We start from the raw sequence: 26354 nt of genomic DNA, 5'->3' as shown, positions 1-26354 counted from the left end.
AAAAAGGGTTATTTAAGTTATCTGCTAAAGGTCACTTGGCACAAGTGAAACTGTTATTGAGTAACTCATGTATGTCAGAGCTTAAATGTATTTATGTTCTTAATGGGAGGTATTACAGCTTCACTCATCTCCTCTCTGAACTTCTCCGCCTTCTATTAGAGGCCTCAGATAAAATTCAGATGAGTACATGAGCTTCATCTGCATCACCCCAGTACCCAACAGTCATAAATACAAAACTGAAAAAAGGACAGTGAAGAAGACGGAAACTCATTTTAATAGGTCAAAAAGCAGACTGTTGACATTTTCAGGCAAATACACTTAAACTTGGTGAAAGTTGCAATATAAAAATAGATCCTGGTATTATTCCTGTTAGGAATTGAAATGATTCATACAGTATCTTTACTGGAGGCTCTAACACATCAAAATGTGAAATACAAAAGCAGGTGTGAATATACCTATTTATGAATTACAACGGGGGGGGACAGAGTTTGCGATACTTCAAAGGAATGTGGCCACACTGAATTCTTGGTCGAAATAAAGTAAAACTATCAGAGTGGCTTTTCTGTTTGTTTTCCAGAGATGAACTTCCAAATTGGATATACACCAAACATTTCTTGTATCTCATTCAAACACGTTCTTAAATATCCAAATGTGACAAACACATTTCTCAGCATCAAACACACAAGGCACCGATGAGTGACGCTTTGGTCGTCGTCATCTTGAACTACAGCAGCAAAAGCAGCCCGTCCTCCCAAATATTTAAATAAAGCAGCTCTATTGCACAAAAAAGTCTCATTGGTCAACATGTGGAGTCCTTAAAGTGCAACACTGAGCACGTTTCCTCAGTCCCTTTTAAAGGCAAATAACCTTATGTGGATTTTACTCACGATGCTAATGATTTACGGTACTGTAAAAAAAAAACAAAAAAAAAAACGAAGGCTTTCTACAGCACGTACCTTCATCTGTTGACTGAACTCTGCACCTCACAGTTACACTACATTTGAGTGTTTTAAAAGCATATGGACACATTTTAACTGGTCTCACTTAGTTGCTGTGACTTCTACAAAATTATGAGCAGGACGAAGGCCTCTGAGGGAGCAGGTCAAACAATGTAGCAGCTCCTTTGAAAGCCATAATTAAGAACTCAAATTAAAGGTCAATTAAACACCTACACGCATTGTCTCTCTCACACGAACACAATCAGACCCACACAATTTACACATAAATAAATAAATAGCTAGAGCAGTACTGGCTAGTCTTGATGTTTTCTAAAGGTGTGGCTGTTCCCTGAACACAAGTTAAGTATCTGATGCCACTAAGCATCAACTGCTGAAGCTGAACGGGGCAGCAGATACGTGACAGAGACACTGTCGTGTTGTCTTACTGCAAGTTGGCGCACAACAAAAGCAGCTGTTACTCAGAATGCGAAACCAGACGGTTCACCTCTGATGTTACAAGTCGCTGTAGAGGAATGTTGTTTCAGTACACCGTCTGCTTTCTTTGTCCGCTCGATTTCCACAACCGAGCAGAAGGACCGCTGTGCATCGTAAGCTTTTTGGTGACGGGTTTATTGTGTGTGTGTTTTTTTTCCTCCCATCAGCAGATGTTAAAGAAGCGCATTAAAGAAGCATGAAATACTAATAAAACACTGGAACAGAGATTAGCTGAAGTTCGTCTTGCGCAGATGTTTGTTGGGTATTTCTATGGCACTGACTTGTAAAGGCCAGGAGCCGCTCATGATGCCGGCCTGTATGGCCACACCGGTGACCACAGCCAGGTCAGGGTCCACTGATGTGTTGGGCTCCTTTCCAAAGTACTCACTAATTAGCCTCCTAATTCGCGGGATCCTGGTGGAGCCTCCAACCAAAACGATCTCATCCACCTCCTCCTTGTTCAAGTGACCCTCAGCTAACACGGTCTCCACAGGTGCCAGAATCTTCTGGAAGAGGTCCTCATTGAGCTCCTCGAAAAGCGTGCGAGTGATTACGGCCTGGAAGAGAACTGGAGGCGGAGTGGAGCTGTCTAAGCTGTCGAGAGTGCGAAGGTGCAGGGGCATCCGGATGGTTACGCTAGGTTGGAGGGTCAGGTTGAGCTTGGCAGCTTCTACAGCCTGCCGGAGATGGTGGATGTCCTCCTTGAGGGTGGGTGGGACTCCAAACTCCTGCCGCACTCGCTCTGTTGTGTACTGGAGCAACCTCTGGCTGAAGTCCTGACCTCCCAACTTATTATTGCCTGAAAGCAAACAAACAAAAGAGCCCTTTAACATTATAGACTGCTAGTATAGAGGTACAGTATACACAATACAACCCTGTCACAATACAGAGTATATCAATAAGAGTAAGTGCTTTCATTCTGCAGCCATTCACCAGTAATGATTGAAACAGATGGGATTTTTGAGTATCACGTGGTTGCCAGTAGGAATCCTGTTCTGCAGGAATACAACAAGATTACATTCAGCAGGCAGCCAGTTGAGTCAAGTCCCCTCGAGTTGTGCTCATCGCCAAAGACTCAACCAGACTGTCTGCATTTAGAAATTATACAATTATTTGCAAACCTTTGACATTCTCAAAGTGATTGCAGTCCGTCCAAGTCAGACTGTAACTGTTTTGCAGAAAGGTTGCCTCCTATCAGACAACCTGTGCAACTGCCTTCTGTTCAAAAGTGGTCAGGAATGTGCAACACCCAAAAAATGTAGTCGCCACAAGTTATAATATGTCGTAGAATGTGAAAATATTCAATACAATCACCAGGCAGCCACCAATTTCTTTGTAGACATAAACAAGTTGCTGTCCTATTTTTAATTGAGTGGCTGAGCTGTTTACTTGCTTTGAACAAGTAGGTAGATTTGTCAAAGCTAGTTGGATAGTTTTTAACACATTCGAGTGGACTTCATGTAAGTTTGCTTGGCTAACATCATCTCAGGAGTGCATGAGGTGAGCCCTCTTGTTTACGGTGTTCCCAAATTCTTTTCATTTATTTAATAAAATGTTGACTATGGATGTCCCTGTATCAATACAATGTCGCCATACAAAATACCGCAATACTATGCTGTATCGATGCCCCATCCCCCCACCCCACCCTTAGCGTAACATTTCTCTGAGGTGACACCACAACAACAGTGACACAGTACTCCTGTAATCTTACATAACACCACTTTGAACCACAAGATGCAGTAAGTCACTTATTTGGTAGTCAGAAGAGCAGCAGCTATGCAGCTTTTTAAAAATAAACACACAAACATGAGGTCATTTAGCATGCAAGGCATATTTCAAAGACGAAGACCACTGCTGAGCAAAAGAAAAAAAGACTCGTCGCAGTTTTGCCAGAAAACATCTTGATGATCCCCAAGACTTTTGGAAAAATACTCTGTGGACTAACAAGACAAAAGCTGAACTTTTTGAAGGGTGTGTGTCCCATTACATCTGACGTAAAAGTAACACACAATTTCAGAAAAGGAACATAACGCCAACAGTAAAATATGGTGGTGGTAGTTTGATGGTCTGGGACTGTTTTGCTGCCTCAGAAGCCTGGTAGACTTGCTGTGGTAAATGGAACCATGAATTCTGTTGTCTACCAAAACATCCTGTCCAGCCACCTGTTCATGACCTCAAACTGAAACATGCTTGGGTTCTGCAGCAGGACAATGATTCAAATCACACCAACAAGTCCACTTCTGAATGGCTTAAGAAAAACAAAATGAAGACTTTGGAGTGGCCTAGTCAAAGTCCTGACCTGAATCTGATTGAGATGCTGTGGCATGATCTTAAAAAGATGGTTCATGCTCAAAAACCCACCAATGTGACTGAATTACAACAATTCTGCAAAGATGAGTGGGCCAAAATTCCTCCACAGCGCTGTAAAAGACACCTAATTGCAGTTGTTGCTGCTAAGGGCGGCCCATCCAGTTATTAGGTTAGGGTGGAATCACTTTTACACAAAGGTCCAAGTAGGTTTGTATTTTTTCCTCCTTAATAACAAACACCTTCATTTAGAAACTGCATTTTTTGTTTACTTGTCTCATCTTTGTCTAATATTTACATTTGTTTGATGACTGCTGAAACTGTTGAACCAAGTGTGAAATAAATAAATAAATGAAATGATCAGAAACATTTAAGTGTGACAAACATAAAAAAGGTTCTAGAGTATATAGAAGCATGTAACGTTGCTTGTTTGTTACCATGGTGTTTTAAAATTTTATTTTACAGTCAGGAATGGTGGGGTTTACCCCAGCTGCCACCGAGCGAGAGGCAGGGTACACCCTGGAAAGGGTCGCTAGTCTATCGCAACTTTATTACAACTATACCAAACTTTTATTTCTGGAGCTGTGAAGCACATTACCTGCCATTGCCCTAGTGAGGAACATGCCTCCCTGTTTGATGAGTAAAGACACATCCAAAGTCCCTCCTCCCAAGTCCACCACCAGCACGTTAAACACGTCCACCTTGTGCAGGCCGTAGGCCATTGCTGCAGCCGTGGGCTCGTTGATCACACGTAAGACCGCCAAGCCTGGAAGACAGCGAAGGAAGAGTTAGCGTGCACACACTTCTAACATTAATGTGGGGTACGAGTTGTTTTTAATGATGCCTGAGAAGAAGCGCTGTAATGGATTCAAAGACTGGGTAAAGCTCTCTGTAAACCCAGTTTAATTATGTGCAGTCTTGAGACTCATTAGTAAACTGACCGGCAAGGTTAGCGGCCCTCGCTGTGTAGTCCCTCTGCCTCTCATCAAACTCTGCAGGCACTGAGATGACGGCCTGCTGCACCACCACACCCAGCTGTCGCTCGGCCATCTTCCTCAGCTTCAGCAGCAGCCTGGAGCCGATGAACTCTGGGGTAACGGTGAAGGTGTGGTTGGTGGAGATCACAAACTCTGCACTGCCCTTGTTGTTTATCACCTATGGCAAGAGAAGGATGAGAGGATGCTTTTTTTAAAGTGTGGATCTAATATCACTGCATACACATAGTTAGGAAAGGTGGCTAGATTGGTTGCCTGTCTGAGCTGAAAACTTTCCAAACCCAGCCCAGGATGACCCACCTTGAACGGGTACCTAGCGCTCTCCTTCTCTAGGACCTCTGGCTCAAAAATCTTCCCGATGAACCTTTTGGCATCGTAGATGGTGTTTTGGGGGTTGAGGTCAGCTAGGTCCACGGCTTCGTGTCCGGCCAGCACCGCGGTGGTGGTGAAAGAGACCGCGCTAGGGATGCTCTTCCTCCCCTCTTCATCCGCTATCACCTCCACCTCCCCGCTGCCCGAGTGGAAGACCCCCACGGAGCAGAAGGTGGTGCCCAAGTCCAAGCCGATCACCTTGGGTTTTGGGGGAGGCAGGTACTGCTGACCCAGGTAGCCAGCCAAGAACAGGGCCAGAATCACCGAACCTGTGGGACGGTAACAGCACGCGCATCACAGGTGGACCAAACCATTATTAGCTCATGAATTAGCACCCTAAAACGGCTATGCTTCTACTCACCAATCATGGAGATTTCTCCGGCCATCGTCACAAACCGTTACGAAGTCAACGGACGCTTAAAATTCACAAAAATGTATTAAAAGCTGTGTCGAAACCGTGTCCGGCTTTTGACAACTGGATGACGACAAACGGGAAATTTTCAGTTCACCAACAAAATACACGTCAACTTTGCACGGCTCGTGGGGAATGCTGGGTAATGTAGTTTACGTCGTTTACGCAAACGTTACCAGAAACCCAGAAAACGGCCGCTTTGTACTACAAATCCCATATAGCTAGCAACGCCAACCGCAAAGGGAGCATTTTTGAAACGTATGCACGAGGTTAACCAATCAGGGAAAGGCGAAACAATTTTTTTATTAATAAATTACTAATTAAATTAATTAGTTAATCGATACAAAAATGAATAAATAAAAGTAAAATATAATAAATTAATTATTAACTAAATATTATTATTATTAGTAGTAGTAGTATTAGCAATAGTAGTATTAAAAGTAGACCTTAATTTAATTAAGCTAAATTCATGTTGAGGTGCAATCCGTGTGTACAGATGTACTTGTGGACTTGGCTCTATCAGAGACTGTACTCTTGTATTACTTAGAGTCTTTAAATAAACACAAACCACATATTTAACTCTATTTTTAAAATGTTTTATTTACAAAAGGTTTTGAAAATAAATGAATGCTCCTTTTCACAGGAATGCTCACACACAGGCTCTCTCACACACAATCTCATTCAAATGCACTTTCAGAAAAAAGTATACTTGTCAATCTGTAGAGTATGCATTACAGACAAGATCTGAATATACAAACAGCTTTTAAATCACAGGAAAGGAAAGTAGACCGAAAGTTAAACAGAGATCAGACGTAACGAGAAAGGTCAAAATGATGCAGCTGTGATAAATAAAAGCTTTACACGCAAAAACAATTCAAGATTTAGAATGCAATAAATACAAATGACATTAATGTGACAAAATTTTGGCAACTTACTGCCAAAACTCAATGCCTATACCTATCATAGTGATAAAGTGACAAAAAGATAATATGAAGTTTAGAATATTGTCTCTTCTTTGTATATGCTAAAGCTTCCACATTAGAAAGCTTTAGCATATACAAAGCAAATTGTATCCCTTGTTCCCTCACTGGAACAAGGGATACAATTGTGACATTTTCAGAAAGTTATGGAATGAGTCTTTTAAAACCATTTTCATCAAAGTCATAAGAAAATGTGCAACTTTTAAACTCTGATCAAAGTATACAAATGACAAACACGTGCTTTAGGACTCCACGGCGTCTGTGACGGGCTCTGTGTCCTCCTTGCTGTCTGAACACTCTGACGGGATGAAGCAGCCCGAGTCTCTGGGACAGTCGCTGTCTTCCTCCTGCAGACTGTGGGAAGATTTGAGCTCCTCCGCATCCCTGACATCATCACCTGCAGCCACAAACCAAACTGAATTCAATTAAATGTCATAATATTCAAAACTGTGCTACTTTGCAGAATTGAAGCCATATTTAGATGCGGAAGGGTGACACCGTTTAATTTTAATATGATTTATTGCGATGATAGCGACGCATTATCGCAAATGTTGCTTATTGGTGTCAGACCAGAGGATGTGCTGGTGAGCTGTCACATGACCCAAATACATATGATTTGAACCAGGAAACTCTAGAAGAAAATATGTCACCTAATTTTTTTTCCTGTAAACTGCAAAAATATTCCACCGATCTTCCTCATTGTTTTTTAAACTCACCAACAGAAGCTGCTAATCCGACTAATCTAGCTCAGCTTGATTAAATTACTGGTGTCTAATGTGAGCTTGGCAGGGTCACACTGCAGCAGCTGCCATCTGTTTAGTTTCACTGTCAACCAAGCCGAGCTAAAAAATAAATTACACTGACATTTACTTTGACTTTGTGCACATCTGCTTAAATTACACAAAGTAAAACATGAACGAAGCCACAAAAAAGGCCTGTGGATGTTTTTCCACTGTCATATTGGATTGTTTTGGAAAGTTTTGCTTTCATTCATGCAGGGATTTCTGATAATCAGTCAGACTGCTTCCAGACTTCAGATTACAGGAACACCTTCTGTCATGTTAAGCACTTTCTATCTGAGTAACAGGAAGTCACCAATAAGCTTCTCACAGTGTGCATGATGTATTTCTATTCTCTACGGCACAAATGTCTCAGTCTTTACCTGTTTCCACCCACATATTTACAGAGTGAACCCCTTTTTATTGTCCCACAGAAATAAAGTGACAGAATTACACTTCCATTCATTTTATATTTATGGTACATAAAATATTTTTCTTAATTTAAAAAAAGAGAGTTTTTATTTAATACAGTCTTTACCTTATCTTGCTGTTTGTTTGAATGCTCACTTCTGATTGGCCAATGAGTAAATTCTACCATGTTTTAACCATAATCAAACAAAGCAGCTCGACATGCTGCCTAAAAGACTTTAGGAATGTTAATATTTAATTACTGGACAAAGATTTTGCTGTCTGTACAGACACACACACACACACACACACACACACACACACACACACACACACACACACACACACACACACACACACACACAGAGAGTTATTATTTACTCAGAAAATGTAACTCTTATGACTGCTGGTTAAAAGACGAGAGCCAATTGTACAATTTTTATTCTTTGTTTTATGGTTGCTGGGACGGGTTACAGACAGGAAATAAAGGGCAGGACTGGGAACAAAGGTTTAGGTTTTTATGTATTTTTCTATTATGTTAAAAGCATTTAGTTTGTGTATAATAAAATGTGCTATTAAATAAAATTGTGATTGGAGTGAGGTAGCTATTAGCTTCTTTAATATACAGTCTCTGTGAAGACTGTATTGTATTTACAGCTGCTTCACATTCAGTGTGGTGTTACTTTCAGGCTTAACATAACACCGATTTAGCCTGCTAACAAATATTGTTAGTCTCATTTGCTGACTCCTGTATCTCTGCTGCGAGCCAGTCTGTGCAGGCCACTTCTGAATACTGAAACCTTCATGAGAGGATCTTTATTTTTATTTTTCAGAATGTTCATTTTTCAGGAGTGAACTCTTACGAAGCAGTATCTCCCTTGACTAAGTGCTGCATATTGTTGCTTGTTAGCATTAGAACCAGTCACAATGATTGCTCGGTGTGTTTCTGACCTTCTGTGTAGTGGTATTCAGCAGCAGTGAGTAGCTTCTGTCTGTGCTCTGGGTCTTTGATGTTCAGCTCTATAAGATGTTTCTCCTGCAGGTGCATCAGGGACTCCACTGTTTCATAGCCATTTAGCATCAGTGCAGAAGCATATTCCTAAAACAAGAGCAACCACCGACTGTAAAACTAAAGCACAAATCTTTAAATGTTTTGCTGTCATGACTAAGTCTTTGAAAACTTTGTGATTCGTCCCCTAAACTAAGACAAAAGATCCCAGGTGAGCAGATCTGGTCCTCACCTCCAGATTCAAGCGTTCCAGTAACTCCAGCAGTGTTTTAGGTCGAGGTCTTTTGCACAGCTTCTGCTGTCTGATTTTGGGAGTCTCCTCTTCTTCCTCTTTCTCCACCAAAACGTCGACATAGATGAACTTGAAGTTGCCCACTTTGTTGTTGAGCATGCCTGTCCAAATGCCCATTGGAGGCTTACTGATGATGTTGATGATGTCACCAACCTTGGAAAAAAAAATCTATTAAAAGATGGTTGAGACTGCTTCATTGTTACTGCAGATGTTTCCCTGTCTAAGTACAGCCATGTCCATGTAAAGCGTGGACATGGAGAGTTACCTTGAGTTTGAGGGAGTCCGTGTCATATGGACTGGGAACAAAATCCGTGTGGACTCGAGCTCGGCCACAGAACTGTCCGTGATACGAGGCGTCCTCCTCCAGCCTCAGACTGTCTCTCTGACCAGAGCCATTGGACTCACTGGTCACACCACCTGAACCCACAAACACAACACAGCACAGGAGGATTACACACTCATCTAAGAGTATTACTGGTTAACACCACACATTTATTCACTATGTCTGGGTGTGCATTATGAGCAGATACTTACTGGAGGAGCTCTGGCCACTGTAAAGACTCTCCAAGGAGTTGCTTGTCTGTGTGGAGTTTTTCTCAGCTGGAGGGCTGCTTTCTGTCTCTGCATCTGGCTCTTTGTCTGTGTCATCGCCCTGAAGGAAAGCAAAAAACGACAAGGCCCACGGTTTTAAATGGCAGCAATGTTACATAAACAGATAAGCAGGGACGGAGTGTGCACAATTAGGCAGACTAATTGAACGACTCCATGTAAAAGTGGAGGTGGAGGTGTAGGCTATGAAATTTCCAAAGCTAATCAAAACATCTTATCTTTCAATCACACAAACTGCAGGAAGACACTTTTCGATGCAGATGACAGCAAACAGTCATCTAAATATCGCCAACAACCGCGTCACAGTTTGAGGATGTGGTTTCAGAGGAGATGAAAGTGATAAACAGAGCAGGTTTGCAGTAAGTGATGTCCATGGCCTCGAATTTGTTGCATGCTGAGGGACTTTTTGATCACTTGCGCACAAATTCTTTAGAATAAAACAGCGCTGGAGAACTAAAGCATTAATGTGTGTATGCGAACGGTCAAAAACCTTATCAGAGTGCTCGGTTAATTGATGTAAAAGTGTGTGTGAGTGATTCAGTGACTCACCATCTCCTCGGATAAAGACTTGGCATGTTTTTTGCCCATTTTTCTGCGCATGGTCAGTGAAATCTCCTTCATCTTCTTCCTGAGTCCAGCTGAGTTGTTTGGGTCTGAACTTTCACATTCTTCTGTGACCTGTGTGAAGAAACATGGTTTAGTACAAACTGAACGGGGATATTAAGGAATAAAACCTAAAATAAAAACAAACAAAAACAAAACACCAACTCTTTTTCTTTTCTACAATTCTACAATTATATTTAGTATTGACAACATGTTTTTCTGTTCTCAAAAAATCCAGTAAAATGTGTCGCTTTCAGTCCGCTTTTTAATGTATGAGTGAAAAACCTGCATTAAGTATGGCAGTCTCATGCATCGGTTACACTATTATTGCTATTGAAGTAAATTTTGCTGACATCAGGGTTACAAAAGTGAAAAACAAGCACATCTACAAACCATAGCGGTTCCATTTTCCTTCGGTTTGGCCTGTGATGAGTGATGTCTGAGACCCTCAAATTTGCCAAAGCTTGTGGAGCGCTGTGGGGAAGATTAAAAAGAGATGTCACACAAAGACGGCTAAACAACGTCTGAATAGCACAATCGTGCTGTGACCCGAGATTTCACAGGCCAAATATAATCAGTTTTTCATTTAACAGTCTTAAAACATCTAGGACAAGACGAAAACCAACAAGAAAAGAAAAAAAAAAACCTTCCTTTAAAATCTACAATTTTAAGTCGAGTACACACTAAATGAGAGCTTGTGTTTTAAACTTAAACGAATACACAAGTACGTTGATAAAACCAGTTTACCCTCAGCGCACTGGTGACACGACAAATCGTTGCTGCTCTGGCTCAATTTTAATCTTTCAGTTCCCCCCCCAGGTTTTCATAAAACTAATAGTCAGCCTAATCTCTCCCAAGCCTCCATCATCTCCCCAGCACAGCACCAAAAATAATCATATAAATGAATAATCCCTGGAAATCCTGGTTAAATATGAGCTCCATACTCCTAGACAGCCCTGTGCAGACTGATTTAATGCAGCTCTGAGTGCACTCTCTGACTGAAAATACAGTGGCAGAAATCAAGGTTTTATTTTAAAGACTTTCTTCACCATTTAGAAAATGAACTGTGACATATTCTCCAAAAACATCGCTCTGCTTCCAGCAGACTGTAGTTTTTAATTCAGTTTTTCCCTGTTTAAATAAAAAGTCTGCACACTCATGCAGTTGGCGATGTTAGATTGAGCCTCATCTTCTACAAATTTGTAACAGAGTCGATGTCACAAGGGAAATTTGGACCCTGAAGCTTTGATCATAATTATTTTCACCTACCTTTGGTTTGCTCCTTGCTTTGTCTGACACATTAGATGCGGCCCTCTGTAACATTTTCTAACTCCTTTTTTTTTCTTTCAAGGTGTTAGTCAGATCTTAGTCCTTTGCTCTTGTCTTTGCTGTACTCCTCTACAGAGAAGTGTTAACTGACACACAGATTGTCTGTCTGATGGTCTGGCTGGCTCACTTCCTTAGAACGCACAGGATGTGAGGCAATTCACACTGTTTCTTTCAGTGCAGCTCTGAAAGGGGAAAAATACGAATGCTTATGTGTGCATTTTGTGGCCGGCTCAGCGAAACAACTAGAACCACTTCCAGGAATAGCAGCACTTCAGTTTTATAAATGTGGCATTTGCTTGTTCAAACATCTGTCTTGTATCCGCTACTCGTCTTTTAGACGCTGATGGTGAGCCACACCACCATGTTGGTCTGTAACTGTGCATAAGTATGCCACAATCACATACATGTAGCCACTCAACTCAGGTTGCTCAATTATCCAATGAGGCTAAAAGCTTCACAGTGAAAGCTATTTTATGTAGTTCAGAAATAAAAAGAAGACAAAACCTCTTTTGTTTAATTCAATTCTTCTTTCAATATACCTCAAATTTTCCCTTTTATCAGCAATGGGGAACTCTGTTGCGGTAAATGATGCTGGAGTAATTATTCTTCTGAGTTCATTTCCTAATGTGGGGCAGAACGCTTTTGAGGAAGTGTGGATTTATGACAGAGGAACAGCTGAAAGTGGCAACTTTGGTGTGTCGAAATACCTTCCGGTCGACCTCCCCTCTCGGTGTGGAACTGAGGGTTTTTTGACTTTATGTCTTTTTGGATACACTAAAACAAGTCACCCTTTTTCTAAAATCGGTGACGAATGATAAAAGTTACAAAACTCTTATCTACAAACACACCCACACACTCATAGTGTTTCCACTGAATCAGAAAAGGTGAGGGAGTTTTTAGCCTCCACAGGATTCCACCTTGCCTCTCTCATGTCGCCACATTGGGGATTTGCCACTATGTTTACACTGCGGTCGGTTGTGGAAAAGGGAATTCTGCAGACCTAAACCTCAGTCTAATCCTGCTGCTTGCAATCAACAACAACAACAACAACAAAAAAGAAACTCATTTTGTTCTAGATCAAGATTTTAAATTTCTTACTTTAGGGGTTTCCTGTCTGATTTTAAAAAAAAAACACCCTATCTTCATTGAAATATTTTGTTGAGATACAGTTTTATGCCAAAAGTATATCAAAACTGTTCTGACATGCATTGTGTGCACTGTTAGTTCTGCAGAGCTAATGTTAACTTCCCCAGTGACAAAACAAGAAATAAGCAAATTCAGAGGAAATTAAATTAAAACCACATCACTTGATTGTTTTCTTTTCTTATCACTATCTCACGGGAAGTTCATAAAAGGACAAGATAGACTCTTAACACCCTGCACCATCTCTGTTTATAGTCCTCTGGGGATTTATTCTCTGTTAAATGACTTTCTGACTCTAAGAACGGATGACACCACGGATCCATGGGGATTTTGTAATCTCTGCACTTGATGGTTGTTTTCGTCAGACAATTTTCTCCCTAGTCATCCTGGGCTTTGACAACTGTTTTTGCGCAACACATGGCTCACATGCCACACGTGCTCACCGAGTATCGCTTAGAGTCTAAAGCTTTGAGAGATGTCATGTGCGTGCAAATGTGCACTCCATTGCGTGATGTTAGCAATGAGCTACGCAATGAGGAAAATCCACAAAGTCATCAATTTCCACACCTACATCTCAATGTTCAACCAATATTAGCATCTGTAGGAGACGTTTTTAAAGAAAATGCAAAATGTTCTGTATGGGAGGAGGCTGGGGACACGTCAATAGCACTGACATAGTGACCAGAATTAATTCTCATAGGCCACAAAATGTCATCAGCAAGGCACCTAATTGGTCTTAAATGCATTCGACTGCATTTGACAAACCACAGACAACTATCATGAGTGACAAGACAAATAGGAATCCTACAGCAGATCACATGTCCACCACAAAACCCTCATCTCAGCGTCATCCAGTCAGCCTGGGTCGAAAGGCAGCTGAAACCCTCAGAGGAAGTTCTCTCGGGACAACCAATCTGCTGAGTACCTTGAAAAACTGTTGCCATTTTTAGTTCACTGCTCTTTGTACAAAATCAGTCTCGGTACTGTGTGGCAATCAGCATGAAACTTACATTTGGTTCTGACAGGTCCACATCAGTGATAGATCGCGGCACCCTTGGGGGAATCTCAGGTTTACAGTCCTGCTTCAAGCAACCATCCTGGGCCACTACCTGCCGGTGCTCCTGTCTTCCTTCCCACTCCTTCACGTGCGCCGTGATGAAGTCATGGGAGTAGACGCGATACTCTGTTAGAGGCCTGCGGCAGGTGTGCTGTACGGTCCCCCAGGCTAGACTGCTGTCAGCAGGGTTACTCCACCGCTGGTGGTGGGTGGGCGTCGCTCCACCAGGAAGGCTGGCCATGTCAGTGCATCGGCCCGGGGTTGTGTTCTCCTGAGAGGGGAGGGTGGAGAATTTACCCGGGTAGGGCCTCCTGTCTGATCTGTACGGCACTTCGGGAAAGTGGTGTCCCATCTGTGGGCTCATCATGCCAGGTGGGGAGCACACTGAGAGAGGGGACAAGAAAGAAAGTGACTTAAAATCAACAATTCTCACCATTCTCAAACTGGCATCAGACTCAGGTGTAACTTTATTTAACTTAGATGATGCAATGATTTGCTGTTTAACCCCCATCAGAGTTAAACTGAACTGGAAACGACTTAGTCAAATGAGACAGTTCATTGTGAGGATCACTTTACATGTCGAAGCAGTACCGAAAAGAGAGAAGGAGGAAACAGGAGGTTGGCCAAACAGTATGGTCAGAGTATGTGTAGTATGTCCTTGGCTTTTGTAACCCTCACATCCTGAACCACTGTGGCCCTCTGAGAGGTGTGAGGACGCTGCAGACATGTAATTTGAAGGTGCTGCAACTCTTAAAAGCAGAAGTAGAATTTAAAGTTGATTACTTTTTTAAAGGGCATAAACTGGAGTTGCCACATAACTGTAGCTGTTCTGCTATTTTGAGCCAAAATCTTTCTTAGTCATAACAGAGTCATAGAAATTCTAGAAACGTCAGGAAGGACAAAGGCAAGATAGCTTGCTGGGAACACAACATGAATAAGGATAACCAAAAATAGTTACAAAGCAGTTAATACATTTTAAAAATAACAATATCATTTAAAAAAAAAAACCCTCTTTTACTATTGTAAAGTTGTAAGCAATGTTTCTGATCTTTGTTTTAAGGCAGCGGGGTGTAGGTGTAGGTTAGAGTAAATGCTGAAAAACTGAATTTTATTCACTAGTGTTTTAAATAGGTTCAGGAAGAGACTGTGGTTTGGTTTAAAATGCAACAAGTTTGGAGCAACGTCACTATTGTTACAACAGGTCACAGTGGCGACACTAAAGGATGTCCTGTGCGCTATCAGTGACTTTGACTAAACAGTTAAAGTTGACCCTCTGGGAATGAAAACAGCAGCAAGAATGAAACCGGTTCTACAAAACCACAAAAACTTTTGGTTATGATTAAGAGATACACGAAGTGTTAGATGTTTTCACATCATCATAATGCAAGTATTACTTTTATCAGATATGATGTCAATGCATAAAACAATATATTAAATGTTAAAGTTGTCATTTAGTGTGCGCTTGCCTCATTTACTCATTCACACACACTCACACTGCAATGAATGCATCCTGAGCAGCTCAGGGTTCAGTAGCCTGTCTTGCTCAAGGATAGCATGCAGACATGGATTGAACCACCAATCTTCCGACATGTAATTTGTACCATGAATACATTTTAAATTTACTGATGATTACTAGACATTAATTCTTTTGTATTAAATATAGTATAGTGGTTTACACGTTTGCGTAACAAGCTAAAGACACCTGGTTTGATTCTAGAAGGAGACACAAAGCCATTTGGGGTTGTGTCCGGTGTAAAATATTAAACAGCTGATTGCAGTGTTAACCATTGTGAATAAAGATGCAACCAAGAGTTTGAAATGATGGTTAATGTTGGTGAAAGCTCCTACCTCTGGAGCTGTTTGTTTTCTTTGTCCCTTCTTTCCCACTTTTCCCGCCTGCTTTCTTGCTGTTTTTGGGGTTTCTCCTGACAGCTGCTTTGGACTCTGTCGCCACTCCGTTGGCATGGACACTCTGAAAAGATAAACAAATGCACACACACTCACCATTTAAACACTTTCATTCCAGAACCTCTAATATCCCACACCCCTTAACATTGATTCATTGTGTGGGACCTTCTATGACATGGTAGGGAGTGTTTAACAGGCGTGATGAGAGCAATGGAAAATTTAGGGGGTTAAGTTTAGATTCTTTCAGCCGGTCCGCTGACTTCTAGTTTAGATCTGTGAGGAGACAGATAGGGAGGGTGCCTGCTCTCTGTTAGAGGGGAGAGCTGTGCAGGACTACTACAAACAGGCAGAGTTGAATGGGTGAGGAAAATCTCATTACCATTAATAGTAATGAGATTCAATTAACAAAGGATAACAGGATTGCAAGATTTGTAAACATTATAAGTCTTTGCAGATATGTGCTCAGCGATCATGTGACAATGTCAGTGTTGTCATAATGTGTTTTGAGGAAGGAAAAAATGCTGCTGAACCGGTTTTGGCAAGCTATGCTTTGTTTTCATTTAACTATGATGGCAATAGGTAGATTGGCGACTGAGAAACCTGACATGAGGCCTTTAAACCTTTCTAAACACACACACACACACACACACACACACACACACACACACACACACACACACACACACATACACACACACACACACACACACACACACACACACACACACAGAGTTTTCACATCCCTCTCTGCCATGTGGTCCAGAGATTACACAGAGAGGTGCACCCCTCTTTGAACCATCTGCACTGTATTAAAACCCAATCAGCATTTGTGCAAAAAGATTGTGCCATTTGGGCCAGCGGTAGCTCTCAGGAAGTCACATCAGGTGGTGGTGTCGGTGCTGTTAAATGCTCTGCTGTGGTGTGTTGAAGGTGCTCAAACATGATGCTGGCACAGATTTATTGGCCTTTTGGGAGCAATAAACTTCAGAGTAGGCATTAAAACCAGCCAACCAAATGAAGTTGCAAAATGGTCTTAAAACCTAAAACCAAACTGATACCGCTGTGGTACCCACAAAGATCTGAATGCACTGCATGACTGAAACATGTCTGCAGAGAGGGTTTTGAGTGAAACAGTCTAAAAGTGAAACTACTCTTCTAACCTGGCTTGAGGTCTGTTTCTCCTTTTTCTTGGTGCCAGAATGATGACTTCCTTTCCCACCTCTGGTTTCTGTCCTGTGTTTCGTCTTTCGCATCTCTGCAACAACACAATGTGTACACCTGAGGACTTTTTAAGGAATTTGCTTAAATGATTAGCAACTCTTAGAATCAAATTAAACATTCTCTCACTTGTTGTTTTCGACATTATTGCAGATTGTCCTGACCAATGTTAAACATAAGGCCTGGGGACCAGAATCAGGCCCTAAAATGACTCCAATCTGGCCCACTGGACATCTTTGGAATTTTGCTACATTTTACAGCTTGTCCTGCTGATAGAGACCTCCCTCCACTGCTGTTCATACTACAACAAAGTAACTAAGTAATAGGTAAACAATTGAATGATCTACTATGGAAACTGCAAAAAGAACTGGGTATTTCCATTAACAGTCTGGACAATGAGCATCCAGAATCTTTTCTGTATTTGTATTCATTTATTTCCTAAAACCTGAGCACAGAGAGTTGTGCTGACAGCATTTTTTCCATTTACTGCATCAGCATTTCTTTTTCATGTAGACAAATTGAGACAGTTTGCTAAAATTGCAGTTCTTCTTCTTATATTAAGACATCCCAGGGTTTAGATTAAATGGGCTGATAAATTACTTTATACTAACAGAAAAGCGAATTTCAATGGTCCCGCCCATTTAAGATCACAGTGGCCGATAGTCTGGGGTGTCGTTTTTTTAATGCTGAATTGGGTTCGAAATCCCCACCCTGCCTTTGAGCGTCCTGCTGGGACTCCAGATGAGTGCTGGCATAAACTTTAGATGAGCTTAGCCTCTTTATTTCCTGCTTACCTTCATTGTGATTGTTGGTGATGTGAACTAAATCTTCTCTGCTCCTGGCATGCTGCCACACTGCAGTATTACAGCCGGGGGTGTCTGACGTGGAGAGAGACGAGCGTTGGAGGTTTTAAAGTGAAAAGTTGGGGTGAATGGAAGCCACTGATAGTAAAATCATTATCAGCATTATGAGACACGGACATAAAGCCTGGTAGCTCGCTGGAAGTTTGAATATAAATAACAGTCATTATGCACAAGTTACACTTTAGCACTAATAAAAAGTGAAGTTTAGAAATTGTTATACTCACCTAGTGTTTCATTATCTGATGCAGATTTGGATATATGTGTTCTAAAAGTAAAATAACAAAGAAATATTTCATTATGTTGGATTATTATTTTTATTTAAAACAAATTAGATATTATTATTTTCTTCACAACACAAAGTAAAGAGCCTGGGACTTCAAAAAGGCAACTATAGAGCACATAAACCACAAAACATGAGCTTTAAAACATGACCACAAGACTGCAGACTCATGCTGTGCAGATGTCCACTGTGTTAAATCTTTCTATGCGTTTACAGCGTCAACAAAGTTGTACGTTGTCCAAAGAAAGGCCAAGGGAGTAAAAGGTGTTGACCTTGAATCCGCTTAGTCCAGCTAGCCCAAAGCCGTAATCTGCCTTCTGCTGGCCCAACAGTGTGAAGGGTCCTTCTTCTCAAAATACAGTTCTCTGCCAACAAAGCTGAACAATATATAGATTTTTTTGGTTCCTATTGTGTCTTACGGACCGTCAATCCCTCTTCTTTAAGCGCAGCATTCCAATTTATTCTGCTGTGCTGCAGGAAGGATTTACAGTATTAACCCACAGCAAAAATAAACAGGGAGCCTTTCAAGCCATATTATTACTCAATGAGAAAGCTCTGTCACTGGCAGGGCAGCTTTATGCTTTCTGCACGCTCGACCAACAAAAGAAAGAGAAATAAGGCCACAGCACGCACTAGACGAACAGAAGCCTTAATTCCTTCCAGGATTACTTGATGTTTTTAATACAATTTTCCTGTCCGTTCGAAGCGGAGTGACATACATAATATGTGGAGATAGAGCAGATTGAGCTTCGAGCTTAAAGCAATGTAATGTGGGGCATATAGGACGATCTTAACATTCTTGAGTAATTTACGTCTGAGCTCACCTTCTTTTCTTCTTGTTCGAGTTGGCTCTCTGCATCTGAGGCATCTCCTGAAAGAAAACAAAGCATTTAAGGCTGTCTGTACTAAATGAGCAACTTGCCACATTCAACAAAATCCTCCAGCTGATTCATGTAGAGATTCACTGAAATTGAACATTTGGCCTCGCCTCAGAGGCAGCTGTCAACTGGCTCTGCTCATCATTTAATAATCAGCTTTATTTTTTTTAGGTTCAATCTGGTTACATGTCACAGCTCCTCAAGGCCGTGACCCCATACAATCTGGTCATGATTGTTCACAAGCCTGCACCGCTCACAGTCTGTACAACGTGCTTCAATGTACGAGATTTTCATGACACACACCATGGATATAGATCTTCCAGAGCCTCGCCACTTTGTGCCATCATCCAGCAAGACTGCCGGGCTGCACGAGCGGCTGCACGAGCGGCTGCACGAGCGGCTTGGGACAGGCTGCGGTGGGCCGTCGCTGGAGCTCTGCACCGCCTCGTACAGGCTGTCCATAGATCCCTCCTGATGCCCAGTGGACAGACAAAAAGACACACAGTTGTTAGAGGGCTGCAGTTTGGCCGGATATGAAATTCATCTGTTTCCATCCATGTTTCCAGCACATAAATCTGCATTTCATTGTAATCAAATGCAAAATATGAAAATTGTAGTTATGAGGATTTGATATGACTGCAGGGAAATGTCACTAATGCTGCTCCAAAGCTCCTTTAAATTTGCTTGTCAACCATGGATGAGGGAATTTCGACAGAACTGATTTCAGCGTGGATTAAATTTTGTTTGATTCGTTGGGATTCCTTCTAGGAACGCATAACCAATTTCTCTCGTCAGCTCATCTTGACTGTACTGTGACGTCTCATCGGTGTACATGATAAAAGATAGCGCAGAGTATTGATTTTGTATTCTTTCTCTACTCAACCATTCCTGGTTAAACCAAACCACAAAATTCTTAATGAGTGGTCTGAGACAGACCACTCATCTAAAAGTCCTCCATCTTTTAGAAAATCAATCCCTGACTCATATGACTGCGGGCCAATAGCAGGTCTTTACAGAGTACTCAAAATGTAAGATGTAGTGCAAAATGGTTTAAACAAAAAGCTTCCAAATGAAGTGTAAGTTCCTGTATTTGCAGGGGAACAAGTGTGTATTTTGAGATGTTGCTGCTTTTTTGTGTTTGTTTTTTCTCTTTTCTAGATTTCTACCTGGGTTAACGGGCAGCACGAAAACTTGCTGTATGTGTTATTTGAGCAGAGTGGTTAAAAGGTGCGACATCCGTTAGAGATTCTAGGCAATGATGAATCAGTCTGATCATTTGTAAACATCCCCAACATCTGTGCAGAGACAAGTTTAAAGTATCCAACCCACATGTTACATCCCCACGTGCAGCATGACAGCTGCAGGAGCATCTGAGGTACCCATGTGTATATTGTGCACATGTGTGTATTCCTGCTTCTTATCTTAACTTTTGTGGCTTCATTAATAAACACTTTTAACAGGCACTTGTAGGCATAAAGAAATTAGACAGTAATACATAAACCAGGGCTTCAAAATACCTACTGTAATAAAAGAACTGCTGTGAAATGTTGCTTAAAACTTTATGGTAAACAAAGCTTAAAGTTTTCAGACAAAAGAAGATAAGAAGACAAGGTCGGGACTTGTCTAATGATCAAACTTTCTGCAGCAGGTTATCAATGATCTATTTACCGAGAAGACGTAGCAGCAAGCATTCTCATTAGATTAGTGCCGCGGTTTAGCATCATGTTTTGCTTATTTGTAGGAAAACTGCGATTAAAAACCTAGATAGACACTCTGTAGCTTCCCACACATTTAGGTATGCATAGTGTGTTATTTATTGATCTTCACGATATATTTCTTGTGGCTAACCTCAGATTTGCAACTCAAGTTTCTCTTTTACTCTGCGACTCACACACAGACTGTTCTGTAAAGAAGACAAATGCATGCATCTTACCAGAGAAAAGCAGAAAAGGTTCATGTTGGCTGCGAGGTCTCGGGTTCAGTTTGCTTTGGTGCGTCAGATGGAGGACAAACAGCGAGCCGAGTGAAAGCCAGAGGCTGAAAGACACAACAGCTCAGTCTGAGGCCAGCCTCGGTTGCCTGCTGTCTTCTCAGATTAATACCACAGTGAAATCCCTCCACTAATCCAATAGATGGCCCACCATTACTCTAGCAGCTAAAGCAGGATTCACTCTTGACAACAAGCCCACTATTGGTGGATCAGCAGACTCTGTCTTTGTTTTGATTCTTTTCTTTTTTTTGCAGTAGGGAAGCAGCGAGCAGCCATGTTATTTATTTATTCTGACCTAAGTGAAATTACAAAAACAAAAATTTACAGGTAAATTTCCTCATTAAAGGCAACTTATGAAGACTTAAGACTAAAAAGTCTTTTGCCTCAAAAATATTATCAATCATAAATATTAATCAATAATTATGAGGATCACTGGTTCAAGGTCAAATTAATCATTCCATTAAGAATAATTGACTAGAGATGACATTAGTTTTAGAGATCAATAATATATGAATGTATAAGCAGCGTTTTTTTATATCCACTTTACTCCAGCGGTGCACATTGTATAGATTGGACTGATCATAAAGGTCATGGTTTAAATCTGGGCACACTGAGCTGATTAACGGAGTGCAAGAATAAACATCTGGACCTGCCAGTGTAATCTTTAAAACATATATCTAAAAAAAAATAAACATATCCTGTGATTCTGAGGTAACACACAAAAGCCCAGAATCAAGACTTTTTATTGTCATTATGCAAACTGAGGCATTAATCTCTGCCATGATGCAAGGTAAGTAGTGGAATTTCTTTACTTTCTGTCATCATCATCTATAGCTTTAAGTGCTAAGATGTGTTCCTCCTTACATCAGTGGGAATTTAATGTAGGTTTTACATCTACAGCTGTAACGCTGTAATCAGTTAGCACTAATACAAAATTGAAACCAAATGTAGTAGCCAATTAGCCACCTGCATCTTTATACTAGTCAAATTACACAGGCCTATAAACACATTGTTTACATAAAGTTACATCAAATACTACTTACGGTATGCTGTCATGGATGTGATGGCAACTATATGTGCTTTAAGTATATGTAAGCTGTGCTTTAATGTAGCAGTTGGAGTAGTTTTGAAGTTGCAGTTTATTTTTCACAGTTATGAGGTGATTATTTAAATACATGTGCATTGTATGTGTTAAAATCTGAACTTGAAGGTAATAAATGTAGTGAGGTAAAACAATGTGTATATCTGTGCTTGGCTTAACAAGTTAGGAATTTAAAGACAGCATAGCAAAAGGGAATGTAATGTGTGGAAAAAATGCACTTGAAAGGAGACTGTTCATCTGTGACAACCTTGCCCTCAGGCAGGTTTTTAGACAATAAAACAAACACTACACTGAGCGCGCTGCACACAATTTCTCACGTGCTCAGTAACAGCTCTTTCCTGTGTGGGCAACAGTTGCAGGCAAGTATTTTTCCACAGCTTTGAAATTTTTAAAGTAACTTTTTGACAAACCACAATAAATGTAGGAAAGTTTTCACATATCAGTTTGTGGTGAGGCACAAAAAAATATAAGGTTATTTTGCATGCAATGCATTTCTTCTTGTTGTTTTTTGTTACCTAGAGACTAATCGATCATCCCTCTGGAGTGGTTCAAAGTGCACTAAGTTGTAACACATGAAGTGTGAAGCTGGTGCTTTTTTAATCCACAAATCATACTGTCTGAGCTCCTCTAATGCAGAGCAGAAAACAGCTGGAGAGATTAAAAGTATGACCTATATTTTCACAAACATGAAAATAAAAGAAGTACTTCAAAGAAAACGACGTGATGCTGAAATGTATTTTGCTGCCTTTCAGCTCATTTCGATTAGTCATGTCACTGTTGTCTTCTAGTGTCAGATGTTGTGGTGGTTATGCCTTTTGCACAGCAAGGTAAGTGCAATAATGGTTTTTAATGTGGCACAAGTCCTAAATGAACCACATAATCACTTCGTGGCTGACTTCAGCCAACCTCCCATGATTTAATGAGCCTCTTTAAAATGGCCTTCTAGTCTGTATACAGTTCTGCGGTATTTTTATCTCTCCATCAACAAAACAATGCACAGTGCAGCAGTGCATTGTTTCTGAGAACAAGTCTGGCCTGTTGCATACTGTGGGTTCTTAACACCAACAGGTGTGACATATCTGAAAACAAAGCAGGATGCGTGAATGCTGCTAGGCGAGTGACCTGTGCCAACCACAAATGTGACTGTGTTTACATGCATGTAAAAAAAAGGATTAAATGAAAAATCTTAAATCATTTGAGCATCGAATCATTATAGACCTCATGCTGAACCATTAAAAAGAGATGTTCGTTTTATGGTCCGTGGTTATCAGCTCAGTTTCACCTCACCCAAACAAAACCAGTGAGGGAGTCTTACAGTGGCCACATGAGGGTTGTGGCCGTGTGAAAATGTACGAAGATTTTAATGTGTGAAACAGGCAAGACACTTGTGCCCTGTAAGAAAAGACAGCTGAAACAAATTGATTAAGAGAACAACTTTTAATGTTGTTTTTTTTAGCAGTTTAAAAAAACAGTCCAACTTTTATTAAAGTGGAGATAGACAGTGACCCACATAGCATTGCTTATTGCTCTGACCCACTAAGTCACTCGGGAAAGGATTAAGAGGGTGTGGGTGTGTTTCGCCCTGCTTCCCGCATCTATTCATTAAGAAAAACAAAAAAATACAAGAAAATCCATGACCGTAATCACCAGTCATGTATTTGGGATCATAATGAATGAGAGCAAGTCAAACTCTAATCAAGTGTGCGTGATTTTGATAGATTCTGTTTGGGTAAATAAACAAATGACATTGCATTCAGATTAATGTAATTTCATTTTTTTCATTGTATTTGATTAAGCAGAAAGTGAAAGTGAACGGGAGGGGTGCTTCAGGCCTAGCACAAATCCTCTCTGCAACAGGTTGTGAAATAGTCCTCAGCACAGAACTCCTCACATGATCGAGAAATTCTGTCACCTGTTTAAAAAGAAAACAAAAACAAAAACAAAAAATACAATTACTAAACCATCACACCATTGTTGGAATTGTATTATTTTGCAAGATATAGGAGCGCACATATTAGATCATGAACACGAGAACAAACAAAATGAAAGTAGAAAACAAATCCTACGCACCTGTCTGGGTGGTTTTACAGTACTGCGCTGACAGTGGACAAACTGTCTCTGTCTTACAGCTTGTGTCATTTTCATCCACACAGATGTAGCAATTGAGAGTGAGCACTAATTTAAAAAAAGGACAAAATCCATCAAAACATGTTACAATACTAAGACAACAGCCTTCATCTCAGTCAGGAAGTCCAGGTGTAATCAAATGATTCCCTCAGATCAAACCTATTTTCTAGCCCAATCAGAAGTTTGCTTTTAAAATGGAATATAAGCTAGAATGACATGGCCTCACCTTGGGTGCTACACAGCAGCACGAAGAGCAGCGTAAGCAGCAGGACCTTCATGTTGTCAGATGGTATGTGGATAATCCTCCCGCTCAGGTACTTTTATACTAAAACACCACATACCAAACTACAACTGAGTCATGCACTTCCTTGTGATAAATGTGCCAGTAAATTATGTCTAATGTTTTTGTTTCAACTCTTTTGTCTCAAAGAAGAAGAAAGCGAAAGACTTTTTACAGTAACAGATTAACGTGGATTTTTTTTTTTTGCAGAGTGTATAAGAGCTCCTAAAGTCTAGTTCAACCTGCTACTATGAATTATTATCAGTGTTGCTATATTTACCTTTGGATTTCTCTGATGAGATCCGTGATTAGTTTTGATCTATCTATTTGTATTTCAAAACACATATCCCACATCGAGAGAACACCTTTTCAGTTTTGTCCTTGTTTTCTTATCACCCAGTGTTCAAGGTTACTCTGCAGTGCATTCATACTATGAAATGAGAGCACACTATTTGGGGGTCATTTTCTAAAGATTATTTTTAAAATCAATTTCTTGACTGGACTTTTTATCGTTCAGCTTTCAGCCTGTTCAGTTTAATCATGTCAACTGCTTTGTAAGGCTTTTTGAATGGTTAACACAAGAGTGATGTGAGCTAAATGCGAGTCAACATACAATAAACAACATTTATGATATGTAACAGACAATAGGCTGCACAAACGATGGACACAGCAACAGAAGCATCACCAGTCTGTTTGTGGACTATAGTTCTAAAGCACTTAGTTTGGCATTTCAGGTGTTCCCATATGAACATAAGCCAAATGTGACCATATTTGGGGAATTGCATCTCAGTAGGAATTCACCAAGCAGCAAACTTCACGGCTAAATAAAAAATCATGTAGTGGCTTCAAAGGCTTCAAAGTGAGTCAGTCCTCATACATGCCAATGTTAAAGTTTTACAACATTAAAAACATACATTAACAGGATGATCTATCTGATTCTCTTTGAGCAAGGCTGGACTGGGACAAAAAAAGGTTGGTTTTAATCAGTTGGTACAGCTTACTTTCGATGCACTGAAGCATGTGACAATTAAAAGTCACACTTAAGCTCAGGTGTGGGGGGCCTCAAGGGCTGGTGTCCTGCAGGTTTTAGATGTATCCATGATCCAACACAGCTGATTTATATGGCTAAATTATGGCTCAACATATCTTGAAGTTCTCCAACGGCCTGGTAGTGAACTAATCGTTTGATTCAGGTATGTTGACCCAGGGTGATATCTAAAACCTGCAGGACACTGGCCTAAGGGCCTGGAGTTCTTCACCCCTACTTTAGCTATTAGAAGTGGACAAAACTCATTTTCTAGAAATTGTACTTTTTTCCATCTTTTGTTCAAATACAAATCCTCCCAAAACCGTCCTGGAGGGGGGAGAATGACTGAAGATTTCATCGTTAATATGTAATTAGGAGCTAATGATTTCGGATCTGAGGGATCATTAAGATACTCCACACTTAATGGTCTGCTGTTAATGATGCCATTGTCTTGTAAAGGAGTGTTCTTAGACTAGTTGTATTAAGCCTATTTGAGGACTTGTCTAGCATTGTTGTTAGTATGCTTCATACTGTCCGAATTTGGCGTTCCCAGATACCTCCCATATGGCTAGCTGATGGAAAATTCATTATAAATTTTCATAGCTGTGCGGTTCCATCTTGTCGTCAACCAACAAGAGTTTCTGAATTTCCATACAGTCATTAAGAACCTCTAATGATTTTATTTGTGGCATCACAGCTGCACAGTCAGCAAACTTTCTCAACTCACTTCCATCCTTGGAACTTATTTAAGGCTAACTGTGAAGTTTGTCTCTAAAGCATTTTCTGTAGTGAAAAGATCTCCAAATAGCTTTTCCAGCACTTCCCAAGCTGAGTTTTATGCTTCATCTCTGCCCACTAGGAGAAATCCTTCAACCGCTCTCTTTGTGGGTCTACCGAGTTACTTCCTGAGATAATAGTCTTTCATTCTTTGAAATGTTTTTTCTTTCAATCAT

General features: G+C 40.6%; 3 protein-coding genes across 4 annotated transcripts; all 3 read right to left on the bottom strand.

Annotated features, from left to right (window-relative positions):
• Window positions 1-255: 255 nt before the first annotated feature.
• Window positions 256-5643, bottom strand: hspa13 (heat shock protein family A (Hsp70) member 13). Its single transcript, XM_084950189.1, has 5 exons — window positions 5469-5643; window positions 5036-5376; window positions 4682-4895; window positions 4339-4506; window positions 256-2232 (listed from the first exon to the last, which is right to left on the bottom strand). The coding sequence occupies exons 1-5, from the start codon at window positions 5491-5493 to the stop codon at window positions 1661-1663; spliced, it is 1320 nt and encodes a 439-aa protein (XP_084806315.1). The 5' UTR covers window positions 5494-5643; the 3' UTR covers window positions 256-1660.
• Window positions 5644-6099: 456 nt separating this feature from the next.
• samsn1a (SAM domain, SH3 domain and nuclear localisation signals 1a) lies at window positions 6100-20961 on the bottom strand. 2 transcript variants are annotated; one of them, XM_084951389.1, is made up of 15 exons: window positions 20809-20961; window positions 19179-19346; window positions 18822-18868; window positions 17942-17982; window positions 17649-17732; window positions 16797-16891; window positions 15577-15700; window positions 13682-14112; window positions 10593-10673; window positions 10146-10274; window positions 9522-9639; window positions 9253-9404; window positions 8928-9140; window positions 8638-8785; window positions 6100-6896 (listed from the first exon to the last, which is right to left on the bottom strand). In XM_084951389.1, exons 1-15 carry the CDS (start codon window positions 20830-20832, stop codon window positions 6742-6744), a joined length of 2010 nt encoding a protein of 669 aa, XP_084807515.1. In that variant the 5' UTR covers window positions 20833-20961; the 3' UTR covers window positions 6100-6741. The 2 variants fall into 2 exon arrangements, with proteins under 2 accessions (XP_084807515.1, XP_084807516.1); XM_084951390.1 differs by lacking the exons at window positions 13682-14112; window positions 15577-15700; window positions 16797-16891; ... (3 more) ...; window positions 19179-19346; window positions 20809-20961 and adding an exon at window positions 11469-11903.
• Window positions 20962-23389: 2428 nt separating this feature from the next.
• On the bottom strand, window positions 23390-24442 carry LOC146373932 (lymphocyte antigen 6D). The gene is made up of 3 exons (XM_084951509.1): window positions 24321-24442; window positions 24038-24142; window positions 23390-23879 (listed from the first exon to the last, which is right to left on the bottom strand). The coding sequence occupies exons 1-3, from the start codon at window positions 24370-24372 to the stop codon at window positions 23800-23802; spliced, it is 237 nt and encodes a 78-aa protein (XP_084807635.1). The 5' UTR covers window positions 24373-24442; the 3' UTR covers window positions 23390-23799.
• Between the last annotated feature and the right edge of the window lie 1912 nt (window positions 24443-26354).

Source organism: Perissodus microlepis, chromosome 14, assembly GCF_051167445.1.
Source record: "Perissodus microlepis isolate ML-2025 ecotype Zambia chromosome 14, ASM5116744v1, whole genome shotgun sequence".
In the NCBI taxonomy this organism is placed as follows: Eukaryota; Metazoa; Chordata; class Actinopteri; order Cichliformes; family Cichlidae; genus Perissodus; species Perissodus microlepis.
This window is presented reverse-complemented; position numbering and strand designations above follow the sequence as displayed.

Excerpts from the sequence above, each read along its gene's own strand:
- hspa13 (XM_084950189.1), bottom strand. The coding sequence starts at position 5,493 with ATGGCCGGAGAAATCTCCATGATTG. Across the intron at positions 4,507-4,681 it reads GAGGGCCGCTAACCTTGCCG|GCTTGGCGGTCTTACGTGTG; the intron begins GTCAGTTTACTA and ends GCTGTCTTCCAG. Across the intron at positions 2,233-4,338 it reads CCTCACTAGGGCAATGGCAG|GCAATAATAAGTTGGGAGGT; the intron begins GTAATGTGCTTC and ends GTTTGCTTTCAG.
- samsn1a (XM_084951389.1), bottom strand. The coding sequence starts at position 20,832 with ATGAACCTTTTCTGCTTTTCTCTG. Across the intron at positions 9,405-9,521 it reads CAGTGGCCAGAGCTCCTCCA|GTGGTGTGACCAGTGAGTCC; the intron begins GTAAGTATCTGC and ends TTGTGGGTTCAG. Across the intron at positions 9,141-9,252 it reads CGGACTCCCTCAAACTCAAG|GTTGGTGACATCATCAACAT; the intron begins GTAACTCTCCAT and ends TTTTTTTCCAAG.
- LOC146373932 (XM_084951509.1), bottom strand. The coding sequence starts at position 24,372 with ATGAAGGTCCTGCTGCTTACGCTGCTCTTCGTGCTGCTGTGTAGCACC. Across the intron at positions 24,143-24,320 it reads GCTGCTGTGTAGCACCCAAG|TGCTCACTCTCAATTGCTAC; the intron begins GTGAGGCCATGT and ends TTTTTAAATTAG. Across the intron at positions 23,880-24,037 it reads CTGTAAAACCACCCAGACAG|GTGACAGAATTTCTCGATCA; the intron begins GTGCGTAGGATT and ends CTTTTTAAACAG.